This window comes from Grosmannia clavigera (assembly GCF_000143105.1).
Source record: "Grosmannia clavigera kw1407 unplaced genomic scaffold GCSC_89, whole genome shotgun sequence".
In the NCBI taxonomy this organism is placed as follows: Eukaryota; Fungi; Ascomycota; class Sordariomycetes; order Ophiostomatales; family Ophiostomataceae; genus Leptographium; species Leptographium clavigerum.
In genome coordinates, this window is record NW_014040569.1 from 636,475 (window position 1) to 662,764 (window position 26,290).

General features: G+C 54.8%; 9 protein-coding genes across 9 annotated transcripts; 6 read left to right on the forward strand and 3 right to left on the reverse strand.

The window, feature by feature from the left end:
- Positions 1-1,073: 1,073 nt before the first annotated feature.
- CMQ_5809 (pentatricopeptide repeat protein) lies at positions 1,074-4,667 on the forward strand (the record flags this gene model as incomplete). The annotated part of the gene is made up of 1 exon (XM_014313396.1): positions 1,074-4,667. The coding sequence occupies one exon, from the start codon at positions 1,074-1,076 to the stop codon at positions 4,665-4,667; it is 3,594 nt and encodes a 1,197-aa protein (XP_014168871.1).
- A 949-nt stretch (positions 4,668-5,616) lies between these two features.
- On the forward strand, positions 5,617-6,747 carry CMQ_5505 (pantoate-beta-alanine ligase; the record flags this gene model as incomplete). The annotated part of the gene is made up of 1 exon (XM_014313092.1): positions 5,617-6,747. One exon carries the CDS (start codon positions 5,617-5,619, stop codon positions 6,745-6,747), a length of 1,131 nt encoding a protein of 376 aa, XP_014168567.1.
- A 199-nt stretch (positions 6,748-6,946) lies between these two features.
- CMQ_5694 (glycerol-3-phosphate acyltransferase) lies at positions 6,947-9,523 on the reverse strand (the record flags this gene model as incomplete). Its single annotated transcript, XM_014313281.1, has 2 exons — positions 6,947-7,429; positions 7,499-9,523. 2 exons carry the CDS (start codon positions 9,521-9,523, stop codon positions 6,947-6,949), a joined length of 2,508 nt encoding a protein of 835 aa, XP_014168756.1.
- Positions 9,524-10,108: 585 nt separating this feature from the next.
- On the forward strand, positions 10,109-10,894 carry CMQ_5578 (ribonuclease p complex subunit; the record flags this gene model as incomplete). The annotated part of the gene is made up of 1 exon (XM_014313165.1): positions 10,109-10,894. One exon carries the CDS (start codon positions 10,109-10,111, stop codon positions 10,892-10,894), a length of 786 nt encoding a protein of 261 aa, XP_014168640.1.
- A 384-nt stretch (positions 10,895-11,278) lies between these two features.
- CMQ_5660 (WD repeat protein) lies at positions 11,279-12,748 on the reverse strand (the record flags this gene model as incomplete). Its single annotated transcript, XM_014313247.1, has 2 exons — positions 11,279-12,157; positions 12,215-12,748. The coding sequence occupies 2 exons, from the start codon at positions 12,746-12,748 to the stop codon at positions 11,279-11,281; spliced, it is 1,413 nt and encodes a 470-aa protein (XP_014168722.1).
- Positions 12,749-16,919: 4,171 nt separating this feature from the next.
- On the forward strand, positions 16,920-17,558 carry CMQ_5737 (ankyrin repeat-containing protein; the record flags this gene model as incomplete). The annotated part of the gene is made up of 1 exon (XM_014313324.1): positions 16,920-17,558. The coding sequence occupies one exon, from the start codon at positions 16,920-16,922 to the stop codon at positions 17,556-17,558; it is 639 nt and encodes a 212-aa protein (XP_014168799.1).
- A 1,445-nt stretch (positions 17,559-19,003) lies between these two features.
- CMQ_5674 (uncharacterized protein) lies at positions 19,004-21,438 on the forward strand (the record flags this gene model as incomplete). Its single annotated transcript, XM_014313261.1, has 5 exons — positions 19,004-19,009; positions 19,329-19,339; positions 19,500-19,735; positions 20,346-20,466; positions 21,129-21,438. The coding sequence occupies 5 exons, from the start codon at positions 19,004-19,006 to the stop codon at positions 21,436-21,438; spliced, it is 684 nt and encodes a 227-aa protein (XP_014168736.1).
- A 1,194-nt stretch (positions 21,439-22,632) lies between these two features.
- CMQ_5599 (uncharacterized protein) lies at positions 22,633-23,628 on the forward strand (the record flags this gene model as incomplete). Its single annotated transcript, XM_014313186.1, has 1 exon — positions 22,633-23,628. The coding sequence occupies one exon, from the start codon at positions 22,633-22,635 to the stop codon at positions 23,626-23,628; it is 996 nt and encodes a 331-aa protein (XP_014168661.1).
- Positions 23,629-24,338: 710 nt separating this feature from the next.
- Positions 24,339-25,669, reverse strand: CMQ_5540 (uncharacterized protein; the record flags this gene model as incomplete). Its single annotated transcript, XM_014313127.1, has 2 exons — positions 24,339-24,969; positions 25,251-25,669. 2 exons carry the CDS (start codon positions 25,667-25,669, stop codon positions 24,339-24,341), a joined length of 1,050 nt encoding a protein of 349 aa, XP_014168602.1.
- Between the last annotated feature and the right edge of the window lie 621 nt (positions 25,670-26,290).

Sequence of the window (26,290 nt, forward strand, 5' to 3'; positions counted from 1 at the left end):
CTTATGTCCTTGCATGACTCGCACTCGTAGAAAAACATATTGGTAATGAGCAGACGGCGATCGGCGATTCTTGACCAGTGAAAAACGTGGGGAAGGAACAGGCCGGCCTCTTCTTCCGGCTTCTTCCTGGTGTACGGGCCAATTGTTGGAATGCCATTGATAGCGCCACCCAAAATAAACGGGACTTTATGGAGCTAAACGGCTATGGCACAGGCACAGACACGCCGTCATTCTGACCTGTCTGCACTGCTACGTCGTATAGGCTGTATCCAATGTATAGCCATCACGTGCGCAAGCTCCCTCCCGGTTTGTCTTCGAGGTTCCTCGTCGCCGAACCTTCCGCCCGTCCAGCCGCTAACGTCTTCTCGCCTTTTGCTATGTACCCAAGGCAGCCGTATTAGTGCAGTATAGCCGTGGGACTGCGTCATCTTCGTCTCGCCTGCAAAATAACTCCGTCTCCGACCCGACGCGACTTCGGTACATTTTGTGCCTGGGCGTGTGTATATTATAAAAGATACGTGGTCACCCAGGAGGGTGCAATTGGCCCCCGTTTCTCCATTCTTTCCTATCGCTAGCTGTGCTGCCTTACAGCACCCCAATTTCTCTTTGAAATTACCGGCTGAAAAGGTACCAGAGAGAGGCAGCAGCTCCATGCAACGCTCGCCCGAACAGACATTTCGCTGGGGCAATCCCCGAGACCCACCCACTTAAAAATTTCGTACACTTTCTCCCGCCTTCCTTTACCAAAACAAGGGAAAGAGTGTAGTGGAGCTCTGACAATCCATTTCACACCAGTCCATAATCCTTTTCTCGCCCTTCTTCACGCCCATTCATCCTTGCCTTCTTTCTTTCGCAGTTGTCTTTTATACATCTCATTTCTCATAGACCAGCGCGTTTGTTTGACGGCCTCACTGCTGTCAAATGAACCTGCAATTGCGCCTCCCTTCTCTCCAGGTGGGTTCTGACGCCATATCCTCAACGATTGAGCCGGCTGCCGTCTTTCCTCGGCACTGTGGCTTTGGTTTTGCTAACCGCGCGCGCTGCAGTATCCCTTCCCTCCAGGGTTATCCTAAATGCCAACCATATATTCGTCGTTGTACCAGACATTTATCCGTCAAGGATTTGCCAAGTCTTTTACCCACGGCTATGCGCAGTCTGTCGTTGCCGCCACCCATCCCCATGTCTTGAGCCAGCAGAACCGGCCGTCGTTTGCGCGGCGGAATAGCAACCGGTTCGGTCGCATCCAAGCACTCCAGCTCCAGAGTGCCTTCCACACGACTTCGGGCGCCCCGGAACACAGGCCTGCGCTCAGCCATGGCGGCCTGGATGCTTACTACGAGCATCTCCAGAGCCAGATCTCCGACGAGGCTGAGAACGAGTGGGTTCAGTTTCAATTCCAGCGCCGCATTGAGTGGAAGCCGTCACCAGCCTCCGTCCTCACGGGCAGCGAGGAGAAGCTCAACAGCATTGCCGAGACAGAAAATGAAGGGGCATCCGAGGTCCTGCTGGCAGCACCGCCCGCAGTGCCCACCGTCGATGCTACCGCAGAAGCGAGTGGGCGGGCTGCTGTACAAGAGACAGCAGCAGTGAACGAGGTGGTGGTGGAAGATGGTGACACAGCAGAATCAGAGGCTGCAGACCAGGCAGCCCTGGCACAGATCGATGCAGCTCTTGAGAAAGAGATCGCGGCTCGCAAGCAGCGCTGTGCTCTGGAAGAGGGGCACACGCAGACTTCAGCTACAGCAGTCGAGGAGCAGAACGTGCTTTCTGCCTCGCCGGCCGCCCGGACTGCCACGCCAGCCACTGACCGCCAATCACGGACCTACGCCGACCACCTTACCTCGCTGTCCGAGGCTGGCCGCTATGCTGAGATCCCTGCTGTCTTCGAGGCCATGCTTGTGGCGGGCATTCGTCCCATCGCCACTGCCTACAACGCCCTGCTGATGGCGGCCATCCACTTGCCTATCGGCCGGATGGAGGTCATCTCCAAGGCCCTGGACGTTTACGCCGACATGATGCGCCGTAAGATTGCACCGGACAGCGATACCTTTGACATCCTGATTGGCCTGCTCGCCTCTCGTTCTCTCGAGCTGTCGGTCAAGTTGCGGTCTCTCGAAGAGAAGCGGATGCGGTATGGCGGCATGGACGAGCCTGGCAAGTTCATGTTTGCCTCGCACGAACTCGAAAATGCCATCGCTTCGGAGGAGGACCGCTTGGACTACGCCATCAAGCTGTTTGAGGCGTCCGTTGCTGTGCAGAAGGCCTCCTACTCGTCCGAGACGTATCACCAGCTGATCTCGGCATGTGCCCAGGCTGGCCGCCTCTCGGATATGCTCCAGCTCTTCGGCCACATGGAGACGAACAAAGTCACGCCCTTCGCAGCCACGTTCCCGGCCATGATCCATGCCTTTGCCAGCTCTGGCGACCTGATCAGCGCTGTGGAGTGCTACGACGAGTACCGGAACTTGGCCATCTCGAACGATGCCGGTGAAAACAGCCTGCTGGACCGCCTTGATGCTCAGGTGTACGCAGCAGTGATCAACGCGTACATTGTCTGTGACAAGCTGCCCGGCGCCATGAAGTTCTACCAGAAGATCATCGACGAGTATGGTCCGCGCACGACTGGGATGAAGGACGTTCTGGTCAGCGCCGGCTTTGTGCAAGGCTTTGCGAACCGCGGCATCTATCCGACAGCTCTGGAGTGGGCACAGGGTGTCGAGCAGAGCGTGAGGGTGCAGGCTCTGAGCGAAGTGGCCGTCTTGGCTGCCGACCATGGTGAGCAGGCCACTGCTATTGCAGCCTTCGCGGCCCTGGTCGAGATCGCTGGCGCCGAACACGCGGCCATTGCGAGCCCGACAACCGCTCTGCTTGCTCTTCACATCCGGCTCGGCGATGTTGCCGGTGCGGCGAAGTTTTGGCAGATGCTGCGGAACCCGCTCCTGGAAGTGTCGGCGTCTCTGATTGAGCCGACGGCCATGTATGCTGTGGCTCTCATTGGGTCTGGTCAGGTGGCCAAGGGCTTGATGGAGTCGGATACGATGTTTGAGCGTATCCGCCAGTCGAGGGAGGGCCAGGTCAAGGTTTCGATCACTGACGAGATCGAGGAAGGAGTGGCCTTTATCAGTCGCTACATGCAGGCACGAAACATTGTGGACCCCAGAGAAGATGCGGCGTCGACATATGGCGCGTCTCCGTTCTCGTCCACGCCTACGGTGTCGAGCTTTGAGGACCACAGCAACTTCGATCCCTACGCACACAACACGGATTTCAAGGGCTCGTCGCTTATCTCAGACGATCTCGAGGGCAGCCACGGACGGAAGGGACCGAAACTCAATGAGGCTTTGGCCCGGTTTCGCAACATGCGTCGTGCAGGCCGCCACCCAAGGTACATTACATATGCCAAGCTGATCTCGGCTGCGTCGCGCGAGGGCAAGATGGATCTCTGCAACAACATCTTGGCCATGGCCCGGACGGACGTGCCGTTGCTTCCGCAGTACGCTGTCGTTCGCTATGGCTGGTCGTCTATCCTGGATGCCATGGTCGGTACTTCTCTGTCGGTCGGCAACCGGTCTCTGGCCGAGCAGTACCACCAGGAGCTGCTCAGCTTTGGCTCCGCGCCTTCTGCAAACACGTTTGGTCTCTACATCACGACGCTGAAGGAGTCGACTAAGACGTTTGACGAGGCATCAGAGGCAGTCAAGATCTTCCACCGCGCCAAGGCAGAGGGGGTTGAGCCCAGCTCATTCCTGTACAACGCGCTCATTGGCAAGCTGGGCAAGGCACGGCGTATCGACGACTGCCTGTTCTACTTTGCAGAGATGCGGGCACTGGCGATCAAGCCGACGTCGGTGACGTATGGCACGATTGTCAATGCTCTGTGCCGTGTTTCGGACGACAAATTTGCCGAGGAGCTGTTTGACGAGATGGAGGCGATGCCCAACTACAAGGCGCGACCGGCGCCGTACAACAGCATGATGCAGTTCTTCCTGACGACGAAGCGGGACAAGGCCAAGGTGCTGGCGTACTACGAGCGCATGCTTGCGCGCAGCATCACGCCGACGTCGCACACGCACAAGCTCTTGATCGACACGCACGCGACTCTGGAGCCGATCGACATGGCAGCGGCCGAGGCTGTGCTGGAGCGGATTCGTGCTTCGGGGCAGAAGCCGGAGCCGGTGCACTACGCATCGCTGATCCACGCGCGCGGCTGCAACATGCACGACATGGAGGGGGCGCGACGCATCTTCGACTCGGTGATGGACGGCTCGGCCGTGACGGCAAACGCATCTCTCTTCCAGGCGCTGTTCGAGGCGATGGTGGCCAACCACCAGGTGGCCGAGACGGAGCCGGTGCTGGCCATTATGCGCAAGAGGGGTGTCGAGCTGACGCCGTACATTGCCAACACGCTGATCCACGGCTGGGCAGCAGAGAACGACATCGCCAAGGCTGCTGAGATTTATGCGGCTGTCGGTCGCAACCGGCGCGAGCCCAGCACGTACGAAGCCATGACGCGGGCATATCTTGCGACCGAAGAGCGGGAGAAGGCGCAGGCGGTGGTGTCGGAGATGCTTCACCGAGGCTACCCCAGTGCGGTGGTGAACAAGGTGCTGGAGCTGCTTGGTGGTGGCCATGCGACCGAAGCGGCGAGCGTCACTGTTGCCGAGTAATGTTACTCTGTTCGAATTCCTTTGCTCTTTTCTTCTTGTCCAGTTCTCGTTTCTGGTTTTCAGACGGATATCTCGGGTAGATTTCGATCGACAGTCTGTTGTTAATGATGGTCAGCGGCGACTGGTTCAGCGTGTTTTACAGGACTTTGGAAGATTGGGCGCGATTAGCGATGTTGTCCGGATGGAGTTCCAAGGGCATCGCGACGGAAACGGCGTTTTTGGATACATGGGAATGTGGCGGCGTCCACGGCGGAAGAACATCTCAACTCCACAAGTTATACCACATTTGCAGAAAGCCATGATCTCAGTATACGGGCAGAGCAGGATTTGCATGGGATTGGTCGGGCTACAAAAAAGGAACAGGACTGGGAATTGCTTTATGGAAGCTATATGTCTTGGTGGATATCAAGTGTAACAAGGGAAGGGGTAGGCAGGTTCTGAATGCTCGTGTACGATTTATCAGAGAAATGAAAGATTTTGTGGCCAAACATATTATGAGAAGATGTGGCGGTAGGATACAGCAATTCGTCAAAATAGTTTTAACTTGTAGAGCACGTGCATGGTCACATGATCAGCAATAGAAGCTATCCATGTTTGGAACGAAGCTTTAAAAGACCTAGCTTTACGCAGTAGAAAACATCACGACGATGAAGTTTTTTAGCCATTTGACGTTCCGGTCGCTCCGACAATGAGTCGAATTCATGCGGCTATAACCCCCCAAGCCGCAGCTAGCTCTTGATTTTATTACGGGAATGGAGGCATGCCACTTTTGCTGAGCCAAAGGATGATGTGGGCTGTGAACGGTGTGAGGGCAATAGCACTGCCTAGGACAGCAGCAGCAGCAGCACGGGAGAGTATGCAATTATCAGCTGTGCCAGGTGCAGCTAGAATGCATAGAGGGCTTGTTCCGGATACGATTCGAAGCCTCTCGACGACGCCTCTGCACAGAATGGCACAAAGCCCAAGGCCGACGGCAGCGATCAAGCCGAGGGTCCCAGCAGGGGAAGGGGGGGCGGCTAAAGGGGTGAAGACGATCCCGGGGACGTCGATCCGCGTGTTCCGAACGGTGGAGGAGGTGCGGGCGTGGCGACGGGAGCAGCACCGACAAGGCACGACGGTGGGTCTGGTGCCGACGATGGGGGCGCTGCACTCGGGTCATCGGGCGCTGGTGCAGGCGGCGATGCGGGAGAACGAGGCGGTGGTGGTGAGCGTGTACGTGAACCCAGCGCAGTTTGGTGAGCACGAGGACCTGGACAGCTATCCGCGGACGTGGGAGGCAGACTGCGCGGCGCTGGCCGAGGAGGACGAAGCGGCGACGACGAGGCCGGACGTTGTCGGCCGCGTGGCAGCCGTATTTGCGCCCACGACGGCCACGATGTATCCGTCGGGGCCGCCGAGACAATCGGTCGACGCAGCCGGCAGTTTTGTGACGGTGACGCCGGTCGGCAGCGTGCTCGAGGGCGCCAGCCGACCGACGTTTTTCCGCGGCGTCGCCACCGTCTGCATGAAGCTCTTTCACCTCGTCCAGCCGGACCGCGCCTACTTTGGCCAGAAGGACGTGCAGCAGACGGTCGTGATCCGTCGCATAGTGCGCGACTTTTGTGTTCCGCTGCACGTCGTCGTCTGTCCGACGGTGCGCGAACCGCCCGACGGCCTCGCCCTGAGTTCGCGCAACGTCTATCTAGGACCGCGGCGCCGCGCCGTGGCAAACGTGCTGCGCCGGGCGCTGCTGGCAGCCGAGGCAGCTGTGGGAACAAAGCATACAGGAGGGCTGTCCGGTCTGTCTCCCCCGGACATACTCGCTGCTGCATGGCGCGTCGCCGACGACACGCTGGCCGCCCAGAAACAGCTGCCGCCCGACCAGCGTGCCCTCTTTGAGATCGACTACCTCTCCCTGGCCGACCCCGACACCATGCTGGAACTCACAGGCCCCGTGGACGCGAGCCGTGGCGCGATCCTCAGCGGAGCTGTACGCATGCTCCCCGTGGAAGAGCCGCAGCCCGGTGAGGACCTCGGCCATAGCGGTGGACCGCTCGTCCGGCTGATCGACAACATCGTGCTGGAGCCCGTGGCAGCGTAGGGAACAAAGGACGCGGAGATGGATGATCATGGGCCTGGAAGAAGCGTGTTGGAGCAGACAGACGAAAGTGTTGTACAAATGACTAAGGAGCACACGTTTACTGTGGCCAACGTATTGTTACAGAACTGGAAAGCACGATACCAAAGCGGCTCCTTCCCGTGCCGGATTCCTGTGCCGGATTACATAATAGTCCCCCCCATCACAGCCTCGATGCCTGCCGGCTGTCAAACGAGCGGCGACGGCGACGGTTCTGGCGGCCAGTGGACCGCTGCAGGCTGACGGCCTCCTCGTCGGTCAGCTGGACCGGGGCGCCGTCCTTGCGGGCGGCCGCCTGGATGGCCTCGTCAAAGAGACGGGAGCCGACGGAGTCGGCCAAGGCCATGACGCGGGTGCTGACCGTGGCGCCGTCACGCCGGTTCTTTCCCTCGCGGCGGCTGGCGGCAATCTTGGCGGTAAAGTCCCAGAGGCGGCCAGCGGGCACGAGGGCACCGGTGGTGGGATCGCGCTGCGGCCGCCATTCGGGGGCGAGCTGCAGACGCGGCGGCGTGTTCTTGGCGTCTTTGGAACGGACAAGACGCAGGATGCCCTCCTCGTGGAAGCGCTGGTACGCGTTCTTGAGCGTCTCCTTGTTGACGGCCTCAAAGTAGCTGAGGTCGCCCTCGTGATAGAGAGTTTTGCCGAGCTGATTAGTCAGCATGAAGAAGCAAGGAACCAACACACACAGACAGGATCAGGAACAAGGCACACTCACAAATTGTGCGCTGTTTTGGGCCTTGGCCACCTCGATCCAGACATCATCATGCAGGCCGGGCGGCGGGGTGAGGCCCATGAGCGAGACGGCGGCGAGCCAGCTAGCCTCGATAAAGGGCCAGATGAGGAAGCAGTAAAAGTCGTAGTTCTCGCGGCCGATGGCACGTTCCTGGTCGGACAGGCCGACCATGGCAATGCTCCTGGTGCCGGTAGTCTCGTCGGTGGTCTCGGCCAGGTGGATGACGCCGTCGGCAGCGAGCCCGCGCAGGGTGCGGTCGAGGTTGACATCGAGGCCCTCGGAGGCGAAGATGAACTCGCCGCGGAAGAGGGAGGAGAGGAAGAGGACCTGGCTATGCAGGTCGGCATAGGTGATGTCCTGCTGTGCAGGGCCGCCGCCCTGCTTGACGCGGGTGTAGAGGGCGGCGCTGACGAGGGCCTCGGACACGAACAGATGGATGGTCATGTTGCGGTAAAACGACAGCTGGAAGCGGTCGACGGCGTAGTAGACGGGCTCGGCGAGGTCGTCGAGCTCGCCGACGAGGTCACGACCGAGCACCTCGAGCGCGCGGTCGACGACGTCCGGCAGGGCAGCCGCCTCGACGTGGGCAACGCGACCGCCTTTGGCCCGGATCCGGCCGCTGAGCCAGCGCACGCGGCGGACCATCTCGGCCTTGCCGACGCCACGGCCGCGCAGAGTCAGCAGCACGGTGCCGACGAGCGCAGTCGGCATCACCACGGACACGTCGTTGATGTGCTTGAGGACGCGGTAGCCGAGGGTGCGCAGAAGCTGCTGGCGGATGGCAGGCGATGTGTCGGGGGGCGTGTCACGTGACGCCGTCCGGACAGCCAGCTGCTCATCGACAAAGGCGCGCAGGCTCCAGGGAGCGTGAAAGCGGACGTCGACGCGGCCGAGGCGGAGCGAGAGGACGTTGGAGCCGCCGGCGATAAAGTCGGCCAGGTTCTCGGCCTTTTTGGGGGTGCCGAGCAGCTCGGTGACGTAGCCCTCGGTCTCAATGACCTTGTCGTACTGGGTGCTGACGGGGATGACGATGGCGTCGTGGACGCGGCCGGACAGCAGGCTGTCGAGCACGAAGCTGAGGATGCCGAACTTGGGCGGCAGCAGCTTGCCGGTGCGCGAACGGCCGCCCTCGATGAAGCACTCCAGGTTGTAGCCGCCGCGCAGGAGGGCATCGACGTAGGCCTGGACGAGGGTGGCGTAGAGCTGGTCGTCGCCAAAGGCGCGACGGATGTACATGGCGCCGGCATGCTGCAGGAAGCTGCCGACGAGCGGAAAGTTGAGGTTGTCGCCCGCGACGACGACAGGCATGGCGATGCCGAGACGATAGCAGATCAGCTGCAGGCTGACGTAATCAACGTGCGAGCGGTGGCACGGCAGAAAGAGGATGCTCTGGCCGGCACGGCTGGCCTGTTCGGCCACGGCCCGCAGCATCACAACGTCCTCGCTGGCCACGTGGATGCCCTGGTGGTAGGCCCGCGTCAGCAGCTGCGTGACCAGATAGTAGGCGCCGCGGATGAACGTCTTGCTCTCAAACTTGCAGATCATCCCGTCCGTCCACTGTGCGGCCACATCGCGCAGCCAGCCCTCGACCTGGGCCTGGCGCTGCTCACGTCGGCCTGCCTGCTGTTCTGGCCGCCAGCCACCTGCGGCCGCCTCGCGCGCTACTGCCTGCTCGGCCAGCTCGCCGATCTTGCGCTGCAGCAGCGGCGCCGACAGCACCATGCCCTTCATGTGCTCCGAGAAGCCCGCATAAAAGATCGGCTGCCCGATCACGTTGTCGTATGCCCGCCAGCCCGTCCCGGAGACGTACAGCGACACCTGCCGCAGAAACTGCAGCGGCTCTGCCCGGAAGCTGTGCATCCGCTTCATCAGCGCCTCTTCCGTCTGCTTGTGGCCGTCTGGGCCCTCTGTCGCCTCGACCCCGCTCGGCTGGAACGTCACCGAGTCGCCCAGGATCTTGAGATCGGGCGCTTCCACCGGCTGCGTCGAGTCATCGTCCTCCGACATCGTGTCGGTTGTCGGGTCTGGCCCGGTCGTCTTCCTCCACGGACGGGCAGTGTCTCCGTGGTGCAGTGTCAGATTGAGCCGAGAGGGGCAATCGTGTGCGGCGAGAGATTGCACACTGCACGCCGGACAGAAGCTGCAAAGGGAGAACGGCGGTGACTTGGTGGAGATCAGCCAGCGTTCCCCATCCTGTTTCCGCACGCTAATGCCGAGGTCTATTTAGCGGAGCCGACGCTAGACTCCAGCGAGCTGACGCGCCAATGGCACTGCAGCTGACCAGCCATGAGCCACACCAGCATGGAAACGAAACATGGGGGAAAACATGGGGGAGAACGATGGCCGAGGCGGGATGCATCACCGAAATTCGCATCTGATGGAACCGGGGCATTCTTTCCAGACTTTCTGTCAACTTGGAACCCCGGACAGAACGAAGTGCAGGGAATAGTCAGCATGGGCTCGAACCGCTCACGTGCTCGCTAGATTGAGACCCACAATAATTTTGTCGAGAAAGAATAGAATAAACGACTTGAAAACATTTTGTTTCCCTCACAGCCATCTCAATTCATCTCGACCCCGCAGCCGCCCGCCATGGCCACCGTCGGAAAGGGCCTCGTCCAGAAGATCCTGGAGCGGGCACACGCACCCGAGGCGGCCAGCCAGATCTTTACCGACAAGATCCAGTACCGGCAGCTGCTGCTGCGACCGACGTCGCCGCCGCCCGACGAAGCCGAAGGTGGTGCCGGTCTCGACGGCCGCGATGCCCGCCGTCGATCGCGACGTCTCAAGCAGGAGCTGCAGCGAGACCGCCGTCGACAGCTGAAGCCAAAGCCGCTGTCGGCACGGGAGCGACGTCGTTTGGGACTGTATGACATGCCGGTGGGACAGGAGAAGGACAAGACGGAAAATAAGGAAAAGAAACAAAAGAAACAAAAGAAACACAAACTGCACGGCCAGTCTTACGCCACGTTTATCCCCCTGCACCGCCTCTGGCTCGGCTACATCTGCGAGCTGCTCGGCCCCCAGGAGCTGCGCTGTGGCGGCCAGGGCGCCGCCGCCAAGCTGACCGCTGCTGACTTTCATGGCGCCGAGGTCGAGGTCACGCGAAGCGCCTGTTCCGGCCGTGTTGGTACCCGTGGCATCGTCGTGCGCGACACCCGCTTCGTCTTTGAGATCGTCACGCCCGACAACCACGTCAAGATGGTGCCCAAGGAGGGCACCTTTTTTCGCATCGAGATCCCGGTGGACGAGGCGCAGACAGCCCTCGACCAGCAGAAAGCCAAACTCGTCTTTGAGATTATCGGCTCGCAGTTCCTCCATCGTGCCACGGACCGTGCCAACCGCAAGTTCAAGCAGCACTTTTACAAGGAGCTGTGATTCGACGCCAGAGTTGCCAGCAACTGCTACGTGCCGCTGCATAGGCGCCTTACATCTCGGCCAAGTCCAGTGAAGCAGGCACTTTATTGGTGGACTTCCTTGGACGTGTCCTGTATCTTACCACTCGTCAAACGTTTTACGTGGACGAGTAGCAGAGTCCGCCCTTTCCACAAGAGAATCTTGGCAGTGGCCATCTATACCATTTGCCTTGGCTTCTCAGTGTGATGCATACAAGCATATGTGCATAACCCATATAGCCTGGAAGATGAGCTAATGATCGGTATCCAGTAGCAGCCTGTTGCAAGGCCTGATTGTTCCTAGATGCAGCCACCTCTTCCAAATAAATGAATAATCGTGTTTCTCTTTTCTTTCGCCGTCGTCTCGTCAGAAAATGTCCCACAGGCTGACCTTGCCGTCTTTGCTGCCGACTGCCAGCCAGTGTGCCGTGGCTGCGTGTCGTAGCCGGCGCTCCTTGACGCTGATCTCACGCGAGCCGCCCCCTTGGCCACGGGTCGTCTTTGCCACGCTTGTCTCGTCCGTATTGCTGTTGTATCCGCTGCCACCGGCTAGCGGCGCAAAGGCCACGGCAAAGCAGCCCGTCTGGTGCCACTTGAGCACGGCCACCTCCTTCATCGTCTTGGCCGAGTACACGCGAGCCCGTCCGTCCCAGCCGGCCGTGGCGAAGATCCGTCCATCCTGGCGGATGCGCAGGCCCTGCTGGCCGGCGTGCTTGGTGTCGATGATCTTGAGTGGTTGCGTCTCCGGCTCGAGCGGTGGCGGCGGTGGTCTCGATGGATTTCGAGCGCCCGTAGAAGCCGTCGTCGACTGGGCGGCCTCCTTTGCCAAGGCGGCCGACAGCAGCGACACTGGTCGAGCAGGGGACACAGCTGCCGTGTCTGCACTGGCCGGCTCGCGCTTCTGCGGGGCTGCCGGGGCTGCAGCAACTGTGACGGGCGATCCGACCGAGATAGGATGCTTGGCAACGATGCCGTCAGCGCCCGATGTCAGAAAGTACGACTGGTCTGGCGCCACGTCGAGGGACAAGATCGGCTGCGTGTGTGGCTGTGCACGATACCGCACCGTGGCTGACCCCGAGGCACCGTCGTCCAGCGTGGCCAAGACGGCTGCACCGTTCTCAAAGGCCGCTATGAGCACCAGAGTGCTGCTGCTGTAGAACAGGGACAGGGCCATGAGCATGCCGTCCTTGGCGCCAGCCTTGACCGTGTTGATGCGCTGTTGCAACGGCAGCTGGAAGATGTCGACCTGGCCTTGTCAGAAACAAGAGACATACAAAAGTTGATGAGGCAGAGAAAAACATACGGCCTCTAAAGCCAAAGTGTTGGGCACGGCCACAAACCGTTGGATCGTCGTCTCGCCCTGCGTTTCGGCCGACACCGTCCACGCAAACGCGCAAAAGTTCATCGTGTTGACCTCGAGCACGTGCACCATCCACGGAACAGGTCGCTGCTGCTGCTGGCTGCCGCTGTCTGTGCCGTCCTCTAGAGGGAGCGCCGTGCTGAGCCGCGCCTCGCCGGCCGCGCCCAGCTGCCACACCACCAGCTTGTGGTCCCGGCCATGCGTGACGACCTGGCAGTCACCACCGTCGCCGCGCCAGCCGGCCAGCCCCAGGATGCTGTTCTGGTGGGCACGCCAGACGGCCCGCGGCCGCACGATGGCGAGGTCCCAGAGCACGACAAATCCGTCGGCGTCGCCCGTGGCCAGACGGTCTTCTAGACGACCATCTAAGCTGCTGCTGGCATCATCGCTGCCCGAGCCCACTCGCACAAACGCAGCTGCATGTACCTGTGTGCGGTGGCCGCGCAGAATCGCCGTCGGTTGGGGCGGAGCTGTCATTCTGGGCAGAAAGAGGCATTGAGGGAGATGTAAGGCTGGAAAAATGCGCAAAATGGGGCTTAGTCGACTTAGCGTGGTTTTCGGGTATACAGTGGATATCCGAGAAATGTTCATCGTCTACGGTGTAACCCTCGGGGGACACCGCTTTTGTTAAACAGTACGGGGCATTGGCACATTAATGGTCTGCCTGTTGAAGTACACTTTGGCTAGCAGCGTACTCTTAAACCAACAGGGGAACATACCAGCATTCCATGGTGGGCGTCCAGCCAAAACACGGTTGCATCCTTCGATCCTTTGAGATACTAGAGTGGGGGTGTAGGCAATGTGTAGTAACGACGGTGAAATTGTGATATTCAAGAAAAAGAAAAAGAAAAACTTAATAATCACACATTGCCTTGCATCTTATTGTCAGGACTGCATGTGATGCACTTAAACCCAACTACGTGATCCTCCATCCATAATATTTCATCAGATGCCCACGAAGCCGTAATCGAGTCCCTCCACCTGTTTTCCAATTCAATGACAAGTATACAGATCACATCTTCATGCCTTAAGCCAAATTGATACCGAACTAATGCACGCTGCTAGGTTGGCCAATAGCACCTGTACTTGTTATCCCCCAGCGAACTTGATCATAACCTGGGGGAATACATGGCTGCTGCTTGCATATAAGCGCTAGTTGCTTGACAGCCTGTCAAAATCGTTCCGCTCGCCTCGTTTCCCGAACGCTGACGTATCGATACAGCGTGTCAGCTGTTCCGTCGACTTGGCATCAGCATGGCTGCGACATTTTTGCCCAATCCGAGCCGCACACGGATGGGCTATACCATTGGACAGAAACACGAATGAAAACCGGAAGCCTATCTGGCCGTGATCATATCGTCAGCGGAGAGAAACAGCCCCTCCTTCATCCCCTCTTTCCACCTCCCCATCGCTTCTCTTTGTCTCTATGCAATTTCAACCCATTTTTGAAAATCCAAATCAGTGTACGACTACTGAGTGCTCTGTATACTCGTCCTAGCGATAGGTACAGCATGGCGACTATCATGGCCGAGTCTCCGTCTTCGTCTCTGCACACCGAAGCCCACCCACCGGAGAAAAAGTTGACTTTCCGCGTACGTGGTGTACCCAAGGAATGGGATGAGACAAAGCTACGAGAATTTCTTGAAAAAAATACCGCTCTACAGAGCCAACTGTCCAATCTCTGGCCAACGAGATCAACGGTCGCTCGCAGACAGCTACGATCTCCTTTCACAACACTCCTCAACCGCTTGGCAATAAGAATCTGGAATTCGCACCAAAGAGATACCTAACGCTGGATAGTGACTTTGGTGGAGTAACAACTCTCTACAGTCCTGACCCAGAAAATCACAAGGCCGAGTAAGAGGACCCCCCTCCATCTTATGACAACTTAGTTTACTGATATTCAATCTAGCCTGATTGCAATATCTGGAATTGGTGGACATGCGTTCGGATCGTTCAAAAGCAAGGACGGAGAGCACATGTGGCTCCGGGATGCGCTGCCATTCGATAACTCCTCTACGCGTGTAATGATTTTTGGCTACAACTCACGTCTGGCAAATAGCATCAACAACCAAGGCCTGATTGACCTTGGAATAGCTTTTAGTAGCAGCTTCTTGAGCTTGGCTGACGCTCAAAGCCCCCGACCGATCATAATCCTGGCCCACAGCATGGGAGGGCTTGTTGTTAAACAGGTAAGGTCATACTCCCAATGCCATTTACTACTCAACAATCTCACAAAGCGGCAGGCCCTTATATCACTCTCTGAATCCACAAAGACAGAACACCAGAAGCTCATTCGCGCAGTGTATGGCATCATCTTCTTCGGTGTCCCAAATGAAGGCTTGGATACTAGTTTCTTAGTACCAATGGTTAAGGATGCACCAAACCGACACCTCCTTGAGTCGATCGGAAGAGATGCAGACTTCTTGAGGCGACAGCAAGCCGACTTTGAAACAGCGCTCGGGGGTGAGGGAAAATCCGAGATTTTTTGTTTTTACGAGACGATTTTGTCGAAGACACCCAGACAGGTATTTTAGCAACCGTGGTATACTGTGTTTGAAAGAGAAAGTTCTTACAAACAAGCAGGACCAAAATGGTGCGTGGACGATGGACGGCCCGGAGACCGTCTTTGTATCGAAGGGTTCCGCTATGCATTGTCGACGATGGGAGGTTGGAGATGATCACATTTGTCCGATTTCCCGAACACACTCGGAGATGGTAAAATTCTACCCGAATGATCCAGAATTTGACAAGGTTTCCCGGTTAATCGACCGGCTTGTTCAGCGGGCGTGCTTAGCCCAAAGTATGTAAGTCTTTTTACAATTTACATATATAACGATTATGTTAACGAGAAGCAGGCCCTTTACCAGTAAAACTGCACCAAATGGAAAACGAATGTCTGAAGTCGTTGGCATTTCTAGATATGGAGAGTCGCTTCTACTCTATCGAAGAGGTTGTTAAGGGGACAGGTCAATGGTTACTAGAACACAAAGACTACATCGAATGGAGCACAACCAACAACAAAAAACTGTTTTGGATCAAGGGAAAGCCTGGCTCGGGAAAGTCGACACTGCTCAAGTTCATCCTAAGCCAGTTACCTGACAGAGTTCGACGCAGCGATCTCATCCTATCCTTTTTCTTCCACGCTCGTGGCAACAATCTCCAAAAGACCCCACTCGGCTTCTTCCGTTCTCTTGTCCATCAGGTCCTAAGGAACGAGCCAGTCGCACTCTCTGATCTTGTTGTAGCATTTGAGAAGAAGCTTTCCGAGGTTGGAGAACCAGACGAAAAGTGGCAATGGCAGGAAAATGAACTCTGGAAATACTTCACGCCGGCACTTCAGAAGATCCTCGAAACCCGCTCCGTCTGGCTATTCGTCGATGCCTTAGACGAGTGCGGAAAAAAAGACGCTAAAGAACTCATCGAGAAATTTGCATTGTTATGCAGCACTCTCTCGACTTCTCCTAACAGCCAACGATTCCGCGTCTGCTTCTCTTGTCGACCTTATCCGATACAAAATATGAAAGGTGGCTACGAAGTATCCCCAGAAGAAAACAACGCGTCTGATATTGCGACCTACGTTAGACAGAACCTTCCCAGCAGTCCGGTTGCATCTGAATATATCATGAATCATGCCTCTGGTGTGTTCCTCTGGGCGCGCCTAGTCGTCAAGCTCGTACAAGACCGTGAGCGAAATGCTGCCCCACCATCAGAGATTCAGCAAACGTTGCTGTCTGTCCCTCAAACCCTTCATGAGCTGTACAAAGAACTTGTCAAACAAATGAGAAGTAAGCCAGCTTCCATTAAATTGATTCAATGGGTATGCCTTGCCGCGAGGCCTTTGTCATTTGTCGAGCTACGATGGGCCATGGCTCTCGATCCCGATTGCCCTGGCAACTCACTACGGGAATACCAGGACTCGGAAGGTCTTGAAAGCGACGATGAAGAACTAGCGACTCGGGTTCGTTCGTTAAGCTGTGGCCTTGCTGGGACCGATGCCTCGTCCAATACTGTGCAGTTTATCCACCAGTCCGTCAAAGACTTTTTCCTCAAAGGTGGCCTACAACTTCTACAAGATTTGGACGAAAGCTCCGAGTCAAGGGATATAGCAATTGGAAAAGCACACTATTGGCTATCAAAAACATGCATGCGCTACTTGACAATAGAAGAGATAACCGATAGTTCAAATAGAAGCCAGTCAGTCGGCGAAATGGAGTTCCAGTTCCCGTTTTTGACTTATGCTTTACACTCTTGGCCGACACACACCCGGAATACCGCTTTCGACGGCGTTCAACAACAAGAGATATGGGATGTTTTCTTCTCGCCACTTAGAAACATTTTGTTTCTTTATCAACGGCTCTGCGATCCTTGGTCTCGGTGGGACAAGACAAGCCCCCTTCATATTGCTTGCAGACTTCGATTTCCCAATCTTCTGCAAACTGTTTTGCGAAATTTTAACAGCACAGAAATAAACATGAGGGACAACTACGGCCGGACGCCACTGTCATGGGCTGCTGAAGAGGGAAGCGAGGCTGTGGTTAAGCTACTGCTTACGAGTGGCGTTAGATCCGAGTTAAAGGACAGCAATGGTCGGACACCGCCATCACAGTCTATGAAATGGAGACTCAAAGCTATTCTCAAGCAACCAATGTTTACAAAAAATGTCAAGGTCGACTTAAGGGATTATAAAGGCCGGACTCCACTGTCATGGGCTGCCGGAGAGGGACACAAGGCAGTGGTAGAGCTACTGCTTGTAAACAAGGTCAAGGCCGATTCAAGAGATAACAACGGCCAGACGCCGCTGTCGTGGGCTGCTGAAGAGGGAAGCGAGGCTGTGGTTAAGCTACTGCTTCAAAACAACGTCGAGGCCGATTCAAGAGATAACAACGGCCGGACGCCGCTGTCGTGGGCTGCTGGCTCGGGCCGGAAAAGCGAGGCCGTGGTTAAGCTACTGCTTCAAAATAACGTCGAGGCCGATTCAAGAGATAACAACGGCCGGACGCCGCTGTCATGGGCTGCTGCTGCCTGGAAAAGCGAGGCCGTGGTTAAGCTACTGCTTCAAAACAACGTCGAGGCCGATTCAAGATATAACAACGGCTGGGCGCCGCTGTCATGGGCTGCTGAAAAGGGAAGCGAGGCCATAGTTAAGCTACTGCTTCAAAACAACGTCGAGGCCGATTCAAGAGATAACAACGGCCGGACGCCGCTGTCATGGGCTGCTGCTACCTGGAGAGGAAAGGCCGTGGTTAAGCTACTTGAGTCGTGCTCCTTACCGATGGATAACTGACGTTTGTAGGGTTTCCTTGCTTTTAAACAGCGAAGCTAAATATTGATTACGTGCATGTGCTGTGACCGTGACTATCCCAATCTCTGCTCCGTCGTCGACCGACTTAGTGTTGCGAATCGAACGGACCCGCCGTCGAACCAGTCCTCGCAGCAGGTTTCGCCATGAATATTCTCCCTTTCAGCGGCAACGAATGTAAGCAATTAAAGTTTCAGGCAGCGATGGCACGCCAGGCGTGGCCGCGAGCATCGAAGCAGCCTGCCACTACTGCGACTTCTTTTCCACGTCACGAGCCACAGTATCTCTGAGGCCGTTAATGCCTACGCCATCGCCCAGCTCGCTTGATTGGTTGCTCCCCCCCTCGACGCTAGGATAGATTATTACGTGCACGAGAATTCAGCCATTGGCGGCTACCGTAGCCATCGTGACTGTCGTGGCCATTGTGGTCATGGTCGCCGTCGGTGTTGCGACATTCACTTCCGTTATCAGTGATACCAGTAGTGGTGTGGCAACGACGGCTCGTACTTTCAAATCACTGCTTACTTAGCATAAAGGGTTGGTTGTATTACTAAAGAGAGTAGAGGAGAAGATGCAGCTATTCTAGAGGGATAAAACTCTGCATAGGGTGGAGCCCTGATTGACCAATCAGGGCTCACCCGTATGTCACATGACTTGTGATTACTTAACACGTACATTTGCTGCAGCTGCAATCACCCTTGCTGCCGCCTCTCGAGACCAGCCGCTACTGAAGACAGGTCTAGACTTATGCCCCTACGGCAACCATAAAGAGCAGGTAGCGACAAGAAAGCCATGCTAATCGACCCTGGACCTGAACCGTCTTATTTGGTTCCAATGGCAATGGTCAGGTTTTCCTTGGTACAGTTAAGGCGCTGCTTTTGTCAAATGTGTATGGTTTCGCGCTTCCAAGTTTAGACCAATTTTCTACATATACAGCTGTATTGACAGGGTATATACTATCGCAAAGTATTGCCAAAGAGTTCAAGAAATTCAAGAAACTACGGATGGACAGCAAGACACCATTAGCACAACTCCTACAAAGAGGTGTTAGCTCGCTAGTTTATTCTGTCTATTCTGATGCAATGATAGTTCGTAGTGACTAGTACATGTATCGGAAGCCTGGCTGTTCCTTGTTTGTAATATCAAAGAAGAAGTAGCATCGGCTTGCTCCTGTACCAATAGCTGCCGATATCCTGCTTCTGCAAAGTTTTTTCCGTGCAAGTAGAGCCCATGGAGAGTTGATGAATGATCGCGGAAAATGTAAGCACTATCCAAGCAATACTCGTTCATGCACACAAGAACGGCTTGGAAGACTGTTACAAGGGCAATTGAGACAAAAAAGGCATGCAATCCCGTATGATAGATCGGGATCTCACTTGTGAGGATAATTGTGGCCATTGATCTGGCCCGCTGCATAGCCCACGAAGACCATGAAGGTTTGTGAAACCGCCAACCTGGTTGTAACGTTTCGTTAGGCTGGTACAGAAGACAGAAGGAGGAACCGGCGACGGACGTTGGAGGACATTAAAGACATGACTATGATGTACAGTACGGTGTTCATAAACATAATGTACAAGCCATCTTGTCGTTTATGCAGATCTTCGGTGGGAAGTTCTCACGCTGCAATGAGGGAGAAAAGCTGAGCAGCATCTCCACCAAAAAAAAGCCTGGGTGGACTGGTGGTCGTCATAGCCGAGGCCATCCACGACTATGTTGTCGAACTAACACATCCAACACTGAATGTCTTATAAGCAGTCCCGGACCTGGTACGTGCGATGATTGCGGTTCGCGATGCCGGTGTGGTTGCTGATTACCTATATTATCAGAGGCTGCCTTTGTAGAGGAAGATCCGAGTGTGTAAGCACGGTAGAACTCACCAGAATCACAGCAATCTTGCGCTCGCGCTGGCTAAGGAACCAGGTATAGGCAAGCTGAACAGGACGAAGAAAAGCGGGACGGCCCAGGCGATGGTGATGACCCTCTAGACGAGGTAGAGGACCTGCCACGTGACATACTTGCCGCCACCCAAGCTGGGCGAGGTGATGGAGGCAAGGCCGTCGATGATGGAGCCGCCGAGAGGTGCGCCCCCCAACCAGATGCAGGCGCGCAGGGGCTGTTTGCGGCGGGTCCAGTACTGGCCGACAAAGATGTCGGTGTTGACGGTAAAGGTGCAGCAAAGGCCCCAGAGCCTGATCATGACGCCAAAGTAGAGACCGATTGGAAGCTTCTGCAACAGCACCGAGATTGGGTACTGTGACACGACATAGCCGAAGTAAAGGGTGGACGAGACCCAGACTTCTGGCCATGGAGGTGGCAGATTTGTGGACAAAAGTGGGATAAAAGACATATCTCATCTTTGCAAATGCCCAGGATGGAGGTATTGGGCAGTACGGCCTTTTCAATGAGAGAAAGAGGGCAGAAGAAAGGCACTAGTAGTAGAGCAGTCTGGGGAAGATCGACGCCGACGGCGTGGTCAACGAGTGCACCAGCTCCATCTTCCACCACGCGGTGACGGAGGCGGGCAACATGCCGACGGCGCAGAAATGGGACATGTAGGCGTGGCTGCGGGTGGATGAATGCGTGATCTACCTGGAGGTGAATCCGAATGTGTCCGAGCAGAAGCCGTCGCTCTTCATGGTGACTAAAGCCGGCCAGATTGGTCGCAGTATTCTAGGCCTAGAGTCAGGAACTGCTTAGTTCAAGGTCAGAAGTATAGGAATAAAAGTTCATGAGTAGGATTAAGCACATTCAACTATGGCTACGTCATTACAGAAAGCGGCCTGCATCCGTGGCGTCGCGGCGTGCCGTCATGGAGCGCCATTGACGAGGAAAAGATTGTCCGTAAAGAGCTTACGCAGTTACACATGGACACCCCAATGTACGACAAGATATAGTGCGTAGACCAATTTGAGGGAAAAGTCGACAACGTGGCGAAGGTGGCCGGTTACCTGACCTTTAAACGACTGTTGACCTACTGACATGGCTAGATACAGAATTTGAGTGTGCCTTGTTCCCTCCAACACAAATAGCTGTTGGTGGCTTTGGGAAGAGGGCCCTCAGATGTCCACGAATAATAACAGTCACGTACAGGTGCTGAGTTTATAAAGTCACTGTTGCACGCGCGGGCGAATGGCTGGCCACAGACGACCACGAGCAAGACGCCATCAAGGATTGCTTTTGTCGAGCTTCTCCGACAAGTGCAGCGGAAACCTGATTTGAAACAGGCATTGCTAGATTCGACAAACGAAAATGTATACGAACATACCAGAGCGCCTGTGTAAAGCCAACAGCAAGACAGAAACAAGTGACACTGGTGGCATGTTTTTGGCGGCTGCATTCGTGTTGCTGAGGTTCTCTACCAGCGGCGGCCCCGAAGAGGCGACACCGCTATTTCAGACGGTCGCGAAGACAGAAGGTATTCTAGATTACGACCCGAAGACTGGAGTCGCTGCTATGTAGCGATCCAGGCATAAATCCAGCGCCGCGTCGATACAAGACCACATCTACTAGGCGTACGGGGATGCCGGACGGCTACACTACCTAACTTCGTGTTAGCGACCTGGGCGGGGTAGACAAGGTGGCCCTTGCAAGGGCCACAGGTAGAAGCAACTCTGGAGTGTGGAACAAAGACAACAGAGAGCCATTGGATGCGGTGACTCTGGAGCTTCTCGGTCGGTACGGACGGATACTTGCCAACGCGATCGTGCCGACCCACCACAGCAGTGCGGCTCTGAATGCATTAGACGAGAACGTTGAGGCCCTCGCCGGTCACACAATGGATGGTGGAACGCACGACCCAGCCGTGGCTGCAGCGCCAGCGAACGGTGGACGTGAACCGTGTCCAGAAGAAATGATGTTCTTGTAGCCGGTGGCTTTGGCCGCCACGAGTCGGACAAACAGTACAGGATGAAAGGTAAAAATGGCAAGGAGATAAGCGTCAAACCGCATCAAATCGTTGACGCCGGCACACTTCTTCGTCTGACTAACGGACCCTTCGAGATCTGTATATACTACGGATCAGCGAAGGCGATTTCCGATCCGGAAGGGTATCAATAAGCTTCTACCATGACACAGGGGCGGTGGTCAAAGAAGCTGACTGTAGCTAACAGAATACTTACCTTGGGGTTGCACATTGCATCTTTACTAAGTACAAAACGCTGTCCTTTCGACGCCCTAGGGTGCCTAACTACATAAAGTCCTTGTATTCATGTTTGTTCCCATCCGGCGTTCTTCTACTAACAAAGAGCCCGTATAGAACGGGCGCGTTGTATTTATTACTAGCTATACAACGCTTATCCGCACTCTATCAGTACCAGATAGAGGAGGAGAACGACCACACGGCTGGAACCACAGCCTACCTATGGTGAGGAGAACGAAGATGACGTGACGAGACTGACGGTGACGGCGGCTTAATCATTATGGCCGTGCTAAAAGCACATTTGCTAGACGCTCAGTTTATATGTCACTCATGTACACTACTCATCGGGGCGCTATAAGTCGCCGCAAGACAATTAGCCATGCTTGTTGTTTTCTGACAGCGTTGAAATCTGCTTATTAAGACGGGTCGTCATTCCATCATTCTCGCTGTGATACAGATCCGTACAAATAGTAGCCGCCAAATTTTCTGCCTAGATTGCGTGGCCCATATGTTTAGTAATTTCCTGTTTAGGAAGCTTGACCGTGTAACAAAAACAAGGTATCGGTCCTTTCTTCTATTTCTTTGTTTGCTTCTCCCCTTTACTCCTCCCTTATTATCACGTACTTTATTTGCAATTCCTTCCTCTCTTCTGCCCTTTTTCCAGCCAGCGAAGAACCAACATGGCCGACTCCCTTGAAATACAGCTTTCAAACCCTCATCACAGGATCTGGTAGGATATCGTTTGGTATCCACAGCTACACCTCCAGAGCCATGGCACTGCAGGAAATTTGACTGGAATTTTGATCTTAGAGATCCACCACAACAGCTGTGACGATGCGCAACAATTCCCATTTGGTATTTGGAGTGGAACAACTGCCAAGTCCGCCGTGGCCAGCGACTATTGGTGGATTACCCTACAAGATGTGCGAGAACCACGGTAGCGAGAAAGCCTATTTGTTTCCCATCGTGGCCGAGTTCAGCCTTTCTCGTACCAACATCTGCGCTGAGAAGTCATTCAAGAACAAATACTCCATCTCGGAACGCGATTTGCGCGAACTGACAGCCCGGATTATTGCCTACTTCAATGCCGATATTCCTGGAGTTTCTGTGGTAGAAGTAATGTTCACCTTCTACGGATTTTTTCACATTTTTCTGTCCGATGAAGTGAATATTGGCAAAGTCAGCGAGGCATTTCCCCGTCGTGTCGCTGACTGTTTTGTCTACTACAACAATATCAGCGACCTTCGCCACCCGGACTCAATGCAACAAATGGCCAGACGAGATATAACGCCACAGCCCACCGCCGCGATCATTGACGACACAGAATACAGCGTCTTCCGTCCAGGAGTTTTGGTTTGCAGCGAGATGCGGACCGGCACTGCGAGGAGCACACTGGGGGTACTTGTGAAAGATGACAATGGCAACGGTTACGTGACCGCTGCGAGCCATAGGATGGCTGACAATGGCATTGTAATGACACCTAAAACGGGCCGGATCGTTGGCACAGTTTCTGCGGACATTCCGCGGACAGACATTGCTTTGGTCGACTTGAATAAGGACGTAGAGTTTGAGAACCAGCCATTCGAGACTGCTCCAGATATTCCCTCTAGTTTCACCCGTCTGGCGACAGAGGACGACGATCTCACACATGATACCTGTTTCCTCGACAGCCCATTTTCCGGTGTATTGGAAGGGGTGGTGGCTGGCACATCTATCCGAGTCGAAGGCACAGAGCACATTGGCTACATTTGGCAGTATTACGGGCAATTGCAAGGGCGGATTTGTCCCCCAGATGGCACTTGCGGAGCGCCAATATGCAATGAGAATGGTGTTGTCAGCGATGGGAATTTCTCTGGTCTTTCAGCATCTGTGAGTGCTTCAGGACTGAAGCACGCCAACTTTGAACTTTCCCTTTAGTCGCTACAGCTCTATGGTTTGCTGTGGTGTCAGGTTTCATGCTTTTCGTCTACATATTTTTAATCTATGCTTTTCGTTACAACTTGCAGGCGGGCGCCTGCTTTTATCGTGGCCCCGTACTGTCAGGGACATCGTCCCCTTAGTTTTGATGGGAGGCGACAGACTAAGCAATAAAAATGTCAGCGGCTTTACAACCTGCAAAGATCGATCAGGAGACCTACATTATGCTACCGATACGCTAGGCCTTGCAGAACATATCGACTGGACTCCTGAAGCCACTGCGTTGCCTAAACTAAAGCAGCTGGTGCACGATATCCTGAAAGAGAAGGCCGTGACAACGAGGGCAACCGCGAGACTAACCGCTAACACAGCCCATTGCCTCGACATCGTCCTTACCGGTGCCACCGGCTTCTTAGGTGGCTGCATCCTGCACATTCTGCTGCAGTCATCGGCGGTCCACAAGTCCTTGGGAGCAGTACATTTACTTAGCACCTAGGCAGAATATCAAGAGACCTACAGGGGATTAATTTCGTGACTAGTATTGTTTGTGTGCGAAGCTTGATGTAAGGCGTAGGCGCACGACTTAAAACATCAAGCCATGAAAAGCTCTCTAAGGCTCCTTAAACAATATAGAAACTTGATTGGAAAAGAGACATCAGAAACGACCCCTTGATGGCTGACATCATCTCTCTCAATCACCACAGTGTCCACTACAAAAAATCCTCTTCTGAACTCTCTTCTGATCTCTCCTCCCCACTCTCCTCCGAGCGCTCCTCCCTTTGACTTTCTGACTTCTCAGCGCAAGCAATGGCATCTTCTACAGCCAAATGCACTCGGCGGGCCGCTTCTGTAGCCTCTTCGTCGGTTAACTTCAAAGGGGTGTCAAAGCCGTGGTCTTTGATCCAGGAATCAACCACATTCATGTCAGCCGTTTCAAAATGCGTGGCAAGGGCGAGTAACATGCTTTTCCGCATATAGTTTCCTGGTGTTGGAAAAGGGCGCTGCTCGTAGTATCGGGCCCAGATATCCTCCCATCCGCGACGTTGGGTGTCCTTAATGCGGACAAGCGTCATAATGAAATGGAAGTAAAGGAAGCGTGAGACTGGACGCTTCTCATTGAGGAACTGTAGCTCCTTTCCATTCAAGTCTGTGGATGTAAAATTTTCGCTGCCAATATACATGTTGTTGATGTCGGAGGAAAGGACGTCTGTCCGCCATCGAGTGATTGGTGATTCATTGGAGTCAAATGGAACAACCACGAGCTGATAGCTGTCGAACCAGCCCTTAATACGGTGCGACATAAGAAGTGCGTTCCCTGCTCGGTGAAGTGATTCCGCTCGACTGCCAAATAGTATCTCGCCAATATCTGCCGCATCGAGAAAAAAGGGTACAATGTGCGCAGCTTTGACATCGTTATCTGGATGCCACATTCCGCTTATATGGCACCAAACGGCTCCGCGTGCTTGTTTCCCTGCTTGTTCACTTGTGCCGGCGTAGTAGGTAAGAGCATCGTGGCGCCAACGTGAAGGCCGCCTTCCCACCCTTGAGAGCCCATCGGACTTTTTGTAAAGAGCTAATAGACATTCAGAGAGGCCATTACCACGTGGTTCTAGCAAGCGTACGACTCCAGGATCGTCAAAACGTATCTTCTCCTTCTGCTGTTTCCACAGGTCGTCTCCGGCAGATAAGTAGCGCTGGTTATGTCTCGGAGCCGTTTGTTGGCCAACTTGTGTTTCAGTAGACTAGCATCCTGCTCCTGGATAACAACATCTCGCTCTAATCGAATAGCTTCCTTTTCCTTTAACGCCAGCTCAACCCCTAGCGATGCCAGTTGAAGGCTGGCTTGAGGGTTTGGCTCCACCTGCTCCTGGTCTGGCTCCACGTCCGGCTCCACGTTGCGCGACAGGGCTTCGTATGTCTTCCGTACTTCGTTTGAAATTCGCCGGGCTGTCTCGTGCTTAGCTTTCGTGATAGCCAGGATAGCCATCTTCGACGATTTGCTATTAGGCGAAATATCCATCGTCTTCGGATTGTTGGACATTGTTTGTATCTCTTGGGGGGAAGCTTCGTGGGAAGCAAACAAAGGTGTGAATGCAATTGGAAGAGTTCTAATGCGTTAGTGTTAGTGTTGTCCAGTAGACTGTACTACAGAAGGTGTAAAATAAGGACTTACAGCGCAAGATGGAAAAATTGATAGATAACGTAATGACTTGGCAGATTGGTTGGTTAATCCTAGGAGCATGGGAGAAGATGCAGCTATACTGGGAGAAAGAGAAAAACTCCGCAAAGGGTGGGTCCCTGATTGACTAATCAGGGCCCGCCCACAATGTTACTCCGTACATGGCCTATGATTATCCAACACCCTCCTACATTAGTAAAGACTACATGACTTCTCCTGCCATACAGGTTGTTGTAACAATTACTGTATAACGCGGTAGCTGATGACGCTGGCCGTGTATGGTGCGCCAGGGCAGCCAACTGTAATATGTTTCGTCCTTCTGAGCAGTCAGAACCTAATGCGTGGTGCAAAGTCACAGTAGCAATGCCCATGGCAACGCCATGCCCCAGGTACCGCTGGGCTACACAGGTCACGGGGTATGAGAGTCGCTTATATTAGGCGGCTCAGCAAAGAGCAGCCAAAAGAGAGAAGATCGTGAAGTGC